General features: G+C 49.2%; 2 protein-coding genes across 5 annotated transcripts in view; both read left to right on the top strand.

Annotated features, from left to right (window-relative positions):
• Nucleotides 1-4,495, top strand: part of myo1cb (myosin Ic, paralog b) — a 33,374-nt gene extending 28,879 nt beyond the window's left edge. For all 4 annotated transcript variants that reach the window (XM_027029036.3, XM_027029038.3, XM_081699648.1 and 1 more), the window contains exons 19-32: nt 1-117; nt 355-468; nt 556-632; nt 727-795; nt 901-985; nt 1,133-1,292; nt 1,377-1,460; nt 1,549-1,642; nt 1,795-1,850; nt 2,072-2,207; nt 2,323-2,393; nt 2,468-2,565; nt 2,775-2,874; nt 3,024-4,495. The exon at nt 1-117 is cut by the window's left edge and continues 1 nt beyond it. In XM_027029036.3, coding sequence (XP_026884837.2) covers nt 1-117; nt 355-468; nt 556-632; nt 727-795; nt 901-985; nt 1,133-1,292; nt 1,377-1,460; nt 1,549-1,642; nt 1,795-1,850; nt 2,072-2,207; nt 2,323-2,393; nt 2,468-2,565; nt 2,775-2,874; nt 3,024-3,050 — 1,288 coding nt within the window. In that variant the 3' untranslated portion in view covers nt 3,051-4,495. The remainder of the gene's footprint in view (nt 118-354; nt 469-555; nt 633-726; nt 796-900; nt 986-1,132; nt 1,293-1,376; nt 1,461-1,548; nt 1,643-1,794; nt 1,851-2,071; nt 2,208-2,322; nt 2,394-2,467; nt 2,566-2,774; nt 2,875-3,023) is intronic.
• A 936-nt stretch (nt 4,496-5,431) lies between these two features.
• On the top strand, nt 5,432-10,510 carry si:dkey-118k5.3 (NLR family CARD domain-containing protein 3). The gene is made up of 7 exons (XM_027029053.3): nt 5,432-8,162; nt 8,551-8,973; nt 9,092-9,178; nt 9,282-9,365; nt 9,460-9,543; nt 9,669-9,752; nt 9,847-10,510. Exons 1-7 carry the CDS (start codon nt 6,325-6,327, stop codon nt 9,938-9,940), a joined length of 2,694 nt encoding a protein of 897 aa, XP_026884854.2. The 5' UTR covers nt 5,432-6,324; the 3' UTR covers nt 9,941-10,510.
• The last annotated feature ends 726 nt before the right edge of the window (nt 10,511-11,236 follow it).

Below are 11,236 nucleotides of genomic sequence, written 5' to 3'. Positions count from 1 at the left end.
CCGCTTCGAGGAGGTTCTGGTCAGACACCAGGTGAAGTATCTGGGGTTGATGGAGAACCTGCGTGTGAGGAGAGCAGGCTTCGCCTATCGTCGCCGCTACGAGGTTTTCCTCCAGAGGTGTGCCACCCTCCGCTCTGTGCACGCGAGCCCTGTACCAAACATCTTTCTTGTTCACTTAGCTAGAGTCACGCACACATTCAGTGCTTTCAGTTCCTCCAACCCTTCTCCAGACACCCACACACCCCCCGGCACTCATGACTTCCTGGGGATTTTGGTGTCACTGTGGAGAAAGTCATGTGCCCGGCAGAGCTGTGCGGTACTGCACACCTTGACGTGCCATGTTGTCTGTGACAGGTACAAGTCTCTGTGTCCGGACACCTGGCCCAGCTGGGACGGGCGCTTGGTGGATGGAGTTTCCACACTCGTCAAGCACCTGGGCTACAAACCTGAGGAATACAAGCTCGGCAGGTCTGTTGGCCCCCGAAGCCCCTGTAACCCACTTCAGCCATACCAAACTGTCGACTTCTGCATCGTTATTCATTTTCTGCCTTTCAGGACTAAAATCTTCATCCGTTTTCCCAAGACCTTGTTTGCAACAGAAGAGGCCTTAGAAGAACGGAAGCACAGTCTAGGTGGGGACCGTGTTTGTCTAGTTAGATGACCATGTGTAGTGTGGTCTGCGTTGAAATCTTACTGACCCCTGCGTTGACCGCTGCGTCTTCACAGCAACCAAGCTTCAGGCATCCTGGAAGGGCTATAACCAGAAGACCAAGTACCGTAAACTCCGGCTGTCTGGTAAGGCTCCAGAGAAGGGAGACGTGCGTGCGTCTGTTGAGTCCTTTACAAATGCACAAGCATGTTCTCTTCACTGTCTGCTCTGTTTGGGTCCTCGCGCCATAGCTGTCCAGGTCCAGGCCTGGTGGAAGGGAATTCTGGCCCGCAGGAGAGCACAGCGCCGAAGGCAGGCTGTCGACACCATCCGCAGGTGGGTGCTCGCCCCTGCCACCTCCGTCGGCCCCCACTGCGGGGCGTTTGCCACAGTCTGGGGTGGGCGAAGCCTCACTGGAGCTGGTCACGGGCAGCTTTGGGTCTTCTCTGAGGTCTTTTTTTTTTTTTTCCTTCCCCCCAACAGGTTCATCAAGGGTTTTATGTTCCGCCATCATCCTCGCTGCCCTGAGAACGAGTACTTCTTGGACTACGTGCGCTACACCTTCCTCATGAAGCTTCACCGAGCTCTGCCCAAGACTGTGCTGGACAAGAGCTGGCCCACGCCCCCACCCGCCCTCACCGAGGTAGGACTGCACTTCCCACCATCCCCTGCTCTTTCCTGCATATGACCCGGCAACGGTGACCAGGCAACGGTGTGTCCCCGCCAGGCGTCCGAGCTCCTCCGTAAGCTGTGCATGCAGAACCTGGTGTGGAAGTACTGCAAGACCATCAGCCCTGAGTGGAAGCACCAGGTACGAGAACGGCTCCGCTCCGCGTCACAAATCACGAATCACGCTCCGGGTCGGACATGAGCGTGATTCCTCCTCTCTCTCACTTCAGCTGGAGCAGAAGGTGGTGGCCAGCGAAGTCTTCAAAGACAAGAAAGACAACTACCCCCAGAGTGTGCCCAAGCTGTTCGTAGGCACCAGGCTCGGTGAGGTCACACCCAACGGGCAGGAACGCAAAGGCTTCGTCCTCTGCTGTGTTTCAGACTGTTCTGACGTGTATGTGTGCGCGTGTGTGTGTGTGTGTGCGCGCGTGCGTGCGTGCGTGTGTGTGTGTGTGTGTGTGTGTGTGTGTGTTTAGATGGGGATGATATCAATCCTAAAGTTCTTCAAGCACTGGGCACTGAGAAAATGAAGGTAAGCACTGTCATCTGTCTAAGAGGTGATGTTGTTGTTTAATTGTACAGAGATACACTGGGTAATTTTCATTACAGTACTAATACCCTACATCACTGTGTTGGTACTGTAACAACCAAAAACACAGTCATTGAGTGTTTGGCCTCCTGAGGTCTGCCTTTTGTCATGTGTGTGTGTGTGTGTGTGTGTGTGTGTGTGTGTGTGTGCATTCCTCTTTGTAGTATGCTGTTCCAGTTACTAAATACGACAGGAAGGGCTTCAAGGCTCGAGCACGGCAGCTACTTCTGACCGCCAGCAGTGCCATCATAGTGGAGGAGGCCAAGCTGAAACAGCGCATCGACTACAGTGCCCTCAAAGGTCAGAGGTCATGGGAGGGCCAAAGATGGCCTGGTGGGCAGAGGAGGAGGAGTGATGGATGATGTGAGAGAATGTCCGCAAAAAGACCTCTGACCTTTCTGCTCTCCGTCTGTAGGCGTTTCTGTCAGCTCCCTCAGCGACGGTCTGTTTGTCCTCCACGTCACCTGTGAGGACAATAAACAGAAGGTAAGTGGAGGCGGGGCTTCAGTAAGGGAGGCGGGGCATCAGATAGAATGACTTAAACTCTGTGTCTGGCATAGGGTGATGCAGTGCTTCAGAGCGATCATGTGATTGAGACCTTAACCAAAGTGGCAATCTGTGCAGACAAGATTAACAACATTAACATCAACCAGAGCAGGTGAGCATCCCACAGCCTTCTTCTTCTGTGTCTGACGCTTGTGGCCGTTTTAGATTCATTTTACGTTCTTTTTACATGCTTTTTTACGTCGGCTTATGTGTTTATTGTTGGCGTTCAAGTTGTGTGCATCCTGAATTTATTTAGACAGTTATAGAAATGTTTGGATTCTCAGGACCTGAACAGATGACTTTTTTTTCTTCTTTGGACAGCATAAAGTTCACATTGGGTCAAGGAAAGGAAGGGATAATTGACTTCACGTCTGGCTCAGAGCTGCTTGTCGCCAAAGCTAAGAATGGACACCTCTCTGTGGTGAGGAGACACTCCACTCCGTTTTCATAACTTCCACTTTAGTTTGTTTTTTTTTGGTAACGGACTCTTAACAGGTAATAGATCTCCGTGTGAACTTCATGAGCATGTTTGTGCAGAGGTGAAGGATGCACGTGTCCGTTCTGTTTCAGACGGCCCCTCGCCTCAACTCCAGATGATGGACTCGTCGTGACCAATCACATCCTGCGTCCTCGCAGGGTGAACTTCCACACGCGCTCTTCAATTCACCAATCACACGTTTGCAGGCGGGGCCTCACTCCAATAAGATGCCAGCCAGCCCCACCAAAAGCTTTTGCTTCCAGTTGTGAAAGTTCAGCAAACTAATTGAGATATTTGTTTTTGGGGAGTTTAATACTGTTGTGATATGAATATTATGATTTTATATTTTGAAGCCGAGATATAACATAGGTGCATATTTCTTGCACACTCTACCTTTTTATCTTGCTTTATGTTTTGGGACAGTAATTTGATGTATAAAAAGCCTCATACATGTTGATAAGGAAAATCAGGGTTAGAAAGGAGTAGCTTTGGAGTGATCCTGTGCAGCTCAGCTTTTCCCGAGCCTGTCTGTCTGTTGTTATGGTGTCATTGTGGCTGGACCCAGTCTCCACCTATGGGAGCCTGTTGGTTTTGAGGGGAGGTTCAGGGAAGAGTGCACTTGCCAGGTTCGTAGCGGGGCTGTGCTGAACACAGCTGGATTTATGCAGTGATTGTTGCATTATGCAATAATCCCAGTCTACAATGGTAATTTAGGGCACGTGCATAATCTATGTTAACAGTACTAAAAAACAAGTGCTACGATATCTGGAACAAAAGCCTCTGTAGCCAAGGATTCACTGGGCCACTTATACCAAATATTTTATTTGTCACTTCTAATTAGTGCCTTTATGCCCCGTCGCCGTGGTGACATTCACAAGTAATTTTTTCTTTTCTTTTCTTTTTTTGGAGTGGGATGACAGTTTTTATCCCTCTGGGTACAGTAGGGTCATTGGACCTGGTTCCTCTGCCACTGTGTTAATCCAGGCCTGCTGAAGACCTGGGCTTCGTTAACCTAAGCATAAGCAACTGTGGGTAGCTTTTAGAAGAAGAAATTTCTAGAGAAGTCTCAAAAAACAAACAAAAAAAGGTCTCTGTACTCTTAGCGTTACTTAATCTTCATGCATAAATTAAAATAAACACGACATATTCAAAAACAAATTTTATATAGAATTTAATCATGTATGAATGTTCTCTCTTGTTTAATCGCACAAATGACATTGGAGGAATTTATAGTTCCCTTCTTCCTGAGATGTTACGTTTCCGGACCGGTAATGAGTGCTGTCGCGTGTACCCAGAACGGGCTTTAACGGGGCCACTCTTACAACGCAGCTGCGCAGAGTGCCACCTGTAATGTACAACACATCTATATTTCTACGGTTCTAAAACGACCCCCGGCCTTTTCCTATTGCACCTATATACAAGCGTAGTTCACACTTTGTGATTTGTTTTATAACATTTGTGTAATTTAATAAACTAAGAAAATAAAAAGGTTCTTTGGAAGCAAACTGACAATGTATGGAAACAACATAAAGCTGATTCATAATAAAAGCTTTGTTCCTCTTCAGCATCGGTGTTGTTCATAAGACAAGGTTAAATGTCTGAACACCTCCGTGGTCTGGCCGTGAGGTGTGTGCTGTACTGGTAAGATGTGCCGCCCTGACGCTCAGCTACTCCAGCTGTGTTATTTTGAGTCTGAACGATGCACTTATCGCACAACAGGTTGAAAAAACAAAAGGCGCTTTTGTAGAAATGGTGGAGTATTAAAGAGCGTTTTCTAGCATTTGTAAAGTCTGAGTGAAATATCCATCTCTGGCCATTTGAAGTTGATCCTATATCTCAAGGAAATGGTACGCGTTCAATCTCAACGCTGTTACAACAGCAGCCACGTCACGTTTTTTGCGTTGTTCCAGCTGGTCTACCGTTTTCACCTCTTATTTCATTCTGTACACTTTGATAAAGCTGATGAGTTATTATTACATAAGCAGGCCAAGTGAGTGGAGCTAAAGATGCACAAATAATCAGATTTTCCCACGACTAAAGGTAAAAGGTGTGACGCACCTTAAATATTAATATATTATTAATAAACTACATTGTGTAGTCGTGCAGCTGGGACTGAACTGTTTCTCTCGATACACAATCATGTATCCAAGAGGTGCTGAGCATAAATGATTCTTTGTACCTTCAGTCTAGACTGGAATGCACTAGTACCGACGCCAAAGGGAGGATTTTTAAATGTGTTTTTTTTCTGCTTGTTTTATTTGTTATAACTTTTATTCACATTATGTTTATATAAATTTGTGTTAATCAGTGATAAACTAATAGTCGTGTTACAACACGCATCGTTTTAAAGCAAGCTACGGGATTCCTCTCTCTCTCTCTCTCTCTCTCTCTCTCTCTCTCTCTCAGTTCAATTCAATTGTGCTGTATTGGCATGACAAATGTTATTTGTTTTGCCACAGCTCTGATGAAGAAATTAACATGGCAAACGTTTTTAATTTTATATATAATGTTAATTTGTAATGCTCATTTTCTCTCCATCGCTTTTGCTTTGTCTATCCAGTTATCTAAGTGTTATTTTGTATCATATAGCGGCGCTATTAGGCGGTTATTACTAGAGCTTGTAATAACAGACATTATTACTGCAGAATGATGACTTTATTGTCTGACCCCCTTCACAGAGCATACTGTGTTACGTCATACTGTGGTTATGTTGAATTTCGACTATTTGGTACTTAATATATGTGGCAATTTCGGGCGGCTGGTGATCTACAGCACACATTTGGCAGACCAGAGGAAGTTCATTCGAGGGCGGAAACCTCGCGCCAAGAGCTCTTGCCAAATAGCTGATTACCGAAGGCTGCATGTGTAGACTCGCGCAGACGTTGTCTACGCGTGCAATAAAGATCCGGTTAATATAGCCACAGTGTCGACCGATTCTGTTAATCTTTAAGAAACTTATTCGGTCTTTTTACGCGCACGATATTGTCTTCGAATTCTGTGTGTTTTAGAAAGGGCACGCGCGCGTGAGGTTTCGGTTTTATTGCGCGGCGGAATCGCTCGCGCTACGCGTTTCCCGTTCAGCGGAGCCGCGCTTACCGCTGTGTGCGAAGTCGACGGGAAGCGTGCTGTGATGAGTAGACTGCTGCTTGCATGGTGCATCGATTAGACTGCAGACGTGCTATCGAAATGTCACTGAACACATCAGGTCAAATCCCCTGAGCCCATCGGGGTTTAACGCAGGAGGCTGTTGGCTCGCGACATTTTAACTTTTATCACCTACTTACACCGGAAGAAGCAACTCAACTGGGGGACATAAGGTTTCCGCGAAGGGGAAAAGGACTGACTGGCGTGACGTTTATAGTCTTTACAGTAAATCTACCTTTAGAAAACCCAATGGCTGTTGGACCATGCAGCGTGGAAATGCAACACCGTCGTGTGGAGTTCGTGGAAAACCTGAGCAAGCACGTGAGTCATCTTCTGGAGCTCCTCTTCAATATAGGAGCGATAACGGAGGAGGATGTGAGTTTTATTAGAGGTGGCGGAAGCCAGGGGGAGCGGGACTGCATGAGAACCCTGCTGGACGTTCTGCACGGGAGAGGGGAGGAGGCGTGCCGTGCCTTTCTGTTCTTCCTCCCTAACTTTCAGGAGCTGCCCGCGCGCGGAGTGGCGAACCTCGTCGCCAAGGACACTTTTTTGGATCATCTCCGAAAGCACAAGGGCATCCTCGCCAGACAGCACGGTCCCACTGATTACTTTAGCATGATGACACACGCATCGGAGCTCGAGGAGACGGACCGCTTCACCGACATTACGTTCTCCAGACAAGCACATCGCCTGATACCGCTGCAGTGTCAGCACGAGGCGGCGGTGGTGGGCGAGTCATTCCGGACTCGCAGGAGCGAGGCACACACACAGGCCAAGACTTGCACTTTTATTGACGTGTATCGCGGTTTGATCGCCGCCTCGGGAGGGGTCGTGACCCTGCTGTCAGGGGTCGCGGGGAGCGGCAAAACTACGGTGATAAGGCAACTGGTCCGGGACTGGGCCGCAGACCCGGACGCCCAGAAAATCGTCCTGTCCTTGTCTTTCCGTGAGCTGAATTTGATAACGGAGACTCGGAGTCTTCAAGGGCTCCTCTCCGATCACTACAGCCACCTGAAACCCATCCTGCCCGAGTTACTGACCACAAAGCAAAGCCAGGGTCTGCTTATTCTGGATGGACTCGATGAGTTCTCCTTCCCCTTGGACTTCGAGCACACCTCTAAGTGCTCGGATCCGGAGCGGGAGCTGTCAGTGGGGGCTATGGTGGTGAACCTGTTGAAGGGTAACCTGTTGCCAGGCGTCGACATCCTCCTCACCTCTCGACCCCACGCCATAAGCAAAGTGCCCCAGCTCTTGGTGGGCCAGTTCTACAGTGTGCTGGGCTTCTCTCCAGACCAGCAGAGGGCGTACTTCCAGCGAAGCTGCGTCTCTGGCGGGGCGGCGGACTCCCTGTGGGGCTTCGTGTCCTCCCACAAACCCCTTCGGCTCATGTGCCACATCCCTGCCTTCTGCTGGATCGTGTCCACTGCCATACATGCCGGGGCCTTCTGCCTCTTCCCTGGGAGCGTCTGCGGGGAGGTGGCGGGACCCGAGTGCCTCGCTGCAGAGCCCAACGCCGTGACGCCGGTCTCCTCCAGGCCCATCACTGTCACGGAGATCTACTGCTGCTTTCTGAAATCCATAGTGGTGTTCCACATAGGTGGCTGCGTAGACGGGCTGCAGCTGGACAGGCTGCAGGACGCGCCCCGCATCCTGAAGAAGAGCAGAGCCGAGCTCCGCCGCCTGGGCGCCCTGGCCTTCAAGGGCTTGGTGGAGAGGCGGTTCCTCTTCGACAGCACGGACCTGGACGCCTTCTCTCTGAGCTGCAGCACAGTCTCGCGCGCCTTCCTGGTGGAGGTCACTAAGGAGGACCGTACCTCCCTCACCTATCAGAAGGGCTTCCACTTTGTCCACACCAGCGTGCAGGAGTTCCTGGCTGCCCTCTACTACGCCCTGGAGTCGTTCTCAGGTTCTGATCCGTTCTTGGGCCTCAAGCCTGCCACAGGTCTGCTTCCTCCAGCAGTGCGCACGTGGCTGGCGTCCGCGGCCATGAAACTGCGTCCGCCGCGCCGTGTCTTACGCACGCACGTGAAGAAGGCTCTGCACTGGGGAGAGCACCACCAGTCAGGACACATGGACCTCTTCTGCAGGTGCAGTGTGACCTGTGACCTTCACTGCTTTTGCCTAACACTTATGTGCATTTTTTAAGATCAAAGATGGAATTTTATTTTTTAGGTTTTATTTTTTAGACAGATTAAATGCATCTTAATTTGTGGAATTAAGGCTGAAACTGGCAAGGATTCCAGAGTCAATGAAGCCTATTAACTTGACAGGTGTAACATTTCATGGTTTCAGTACAAACTCCTTTTTGTTTTGGCAGTAACTCAAACATGCGTTTGCCCTTTTGCCTGAATTTATCATTTGATATTTATTGGTGCCACAAAAAACAAAACAAACAAAATGGACATTTTTTGGTCAATGAAATCTGTTCCGTCTTGAGTTTGAGCTCTCTCGTTTGCTCTGGTCTCTCTCCCACAGGTTCGTGTGCGGCCTGTTGGTCCCTAAAACGCGTTTCATCCTGGACGGTGTTTTCCCCGTCGAGCCGCAGCTCCGTGGGACGGCGTGTGAGCCGCCCGCATCCACCGCCCCTCCCTCTTTCCTGCAACTGCTCCGGTCCCGCCTCCTGGGTGGCGCCCTAAGCCCCGAGAGACAGCTGAACGTGTGCCACTGTCTGTACGAGGCTTGTGACCCCATGCTGCCTCAGCGCCTGCGGGCGTGGCTGGAGGTGCTGGCCCAGCATGCCGCGGGGCAGCCCAGTAACGTCAGCAGGGACTGGAGCGAGCTGGCCTTCCTGCTTCAGCTCAGCCCGGACCTCCAGGAGTTGAGGCTGGACGCGCAGGGCCTGGACGCCGAAGGACTGCGGAGGCTCCTACCTGTGCTGCCCCTATTCTCCACCCTCAGGTGACACTCCACCCACAGGGCGGTGTTGCCACCACCCAGCATGCCGCAGTGTCACTGCACGGGTCTCTGTGGTTAATGTTGGTGTGTTTAAGTGTTGGTGTTGGTTGCTTTCCCATAGCCTTGGGCAGAATCCTCTCGGACCTGAGGGAGCAGAGGTGTTGTCTCAAGCGCTGCGCAGTCCTGACTGCCATATTGAGAAACTGTGGTGAGTTAATAATGAAATTGTGGTTTCTGAGAAAGGTACCTGGTTCACAGCGAGATTTGTTGCCAAATCTGTGTGTGTGTGTGTGTGTGTGTGTGGGTGGCAGGGTGGTATCCACAGGCCTGGGTTGTGAGGGGTTCAGAATTTTGGCAGAGGGTCTCCACGACAACCATACAGTGGTGGACCTCAGGTAAGCAGCAGTAGGTGTGCCTCAGTTCAGCTGCTCAACAAACAGGCTTTTCTGCTTCGCTTTTACCATGTAGTTATGACGTACCTGTTGGCAGAATGGCAATCAATGGCATTGGTGACAACGGGGCAGCTCATCTCGCCAAACTGCTGAAGACCAATCGCACGCTGAGAGACATCAGGTAAGACAATACATGTCACTGTTGTGTGACCAGAGTCCAAAACGGCAAGGCTACCGGTACGATGAACACCCTCCTTCTACAGCTCCTGTGTAACACTCCTCTACATGACATCCATTACATTCCAGGCTCCGAGACAATTTGGTGACAGACAAAGGAGCAGAGCTTCTCGTGGAGGCTTTAATGGAGAACACCACCTTAGAGTACCTGTGGTGAGTCTGAGCCGTTAGTAACCAGACGAGTGTCCTGGTCACTCAGATCGTGTGAGGAGACCGAGACAGATGTCCTTTATTCTGTCTGTTGCAGGCTGTTTGACAACAAGCTGTCCAAGGAGTGCGTTCGACAGCTGAAGGAATTCTCAAAGAACAGATCTAACCTGGACATCAAAGTCTGCTACTGATCCCACATGGTGCAGTACTGGTGCAGTACTGCAGAATGGCTGTGTTGGTGACCATGAATTACTAAAGGACGATTTATCACACCAGGTCTGAGAGTGTGGGAGGTTTAACCTCTGACGGGAAGTACAATGAGGAAATTCACTGGACTTCACCGGATTTCACACATGTTGAGCTGCATGGGAAGAGCTACACATGCCAAACTCCCTTCCCACATCTTAGCTAATTTTGTCCAAGTTGGTAGATGTGAACTCTTATGAATGTGCAGTCATGTGACTCAGCTGAAGTTCCTGTTACTGAAGATCAACTCTCTCAGATTTCTGACAAAACACAACACACATGACTTTGAGCTGCTCAGTCTATCATAAACCAAACTTGAATTTGAATCTTTCACAATAATGTGAATTTTTATTGGATTGTTACTGTCATGGAGCATTTATACGGATGTTCTTCACCTGCTGTATACTTTGACTCCCTGGGCCATAATGCTGCAGCCAACTTGTGGACAAACACTTATACAGAGGCATTCAGTTTGCCATTAACCCTGTTACAATAAAATAGAATGTATTTATTTACACCTTTTACAATACTGGTATTATTTGTGTGCGTGTGTGTACGTGTGCGCGTGCGTGCGTGTGTGTGTGTGCGCGTGTGTGTGTCTGTGTGCGCGTGTGTGTGCGTGCGCGTGTGCGCGTGCGTGCGCGTGTGTGCGTGTGAGTGTGTGTGCGTGTGTGTGTGTATGTGAGAGATTTCAGTCCTTGCAGCAGTCATGTCCATTTACTCTTCTTCCTCATTCTATGAAATAACACTAATAATATAAAGCATTACTGTAAATTAGATTTTTAAATGCCCACATGAATAAAGTGAAGTAAGTCTAAATGACGTACTTTTAGCACATTAATGTTATTTTAATGTAAAGATTGTACAAATTCCAAAACTAAAATGACTGAACAAAAAGGAAAATGGCTGATACCTGATATTTCATTGCAAGGCCTCATTCAAACCAAGCACATACTTCTCTCCAGATCTCAGCTAAACATACTCCAGGACCCTTTAACCTAAATTCCTCCCTGTTCTTCAACACTGCCTGCAGTCCAAACACACTCCCCGGGTCTAGTTTGCCATCACAGGCTATTATCACAGGGTCTAGCTCACTATCACCTTCAAACACCTGCTAAATGACAGCTGTGTCATGATTCCACACTGCTTTCTGAAGAAAGGCTTCACTGTGTGTGGCTCACTTCCGTGTTTGGAGTACCTGGCATGATTAGTTTCACTTACCATCCCATTAAAAGAACACA

This window comes from Electrophorus electricus, chromosome 17 (assembly GCF_041902795.1).
Source record: "Electrophorus electricus isolate QZ-2024a chromosome 17, ASM4190279v1, whole genome shotgun sequence".
Taxonomy (NCBI): Eukaryota; Metazoa; Chordata; class Actinopteri; order Gymnotiformes; family Gymnotidae; genus Electrophorus; species Electrophorus electricus.
Note: the sequence above shows the minus strand (reverse complement) of the source record. Positions and strands in the feature narration are given on the sequence as shown.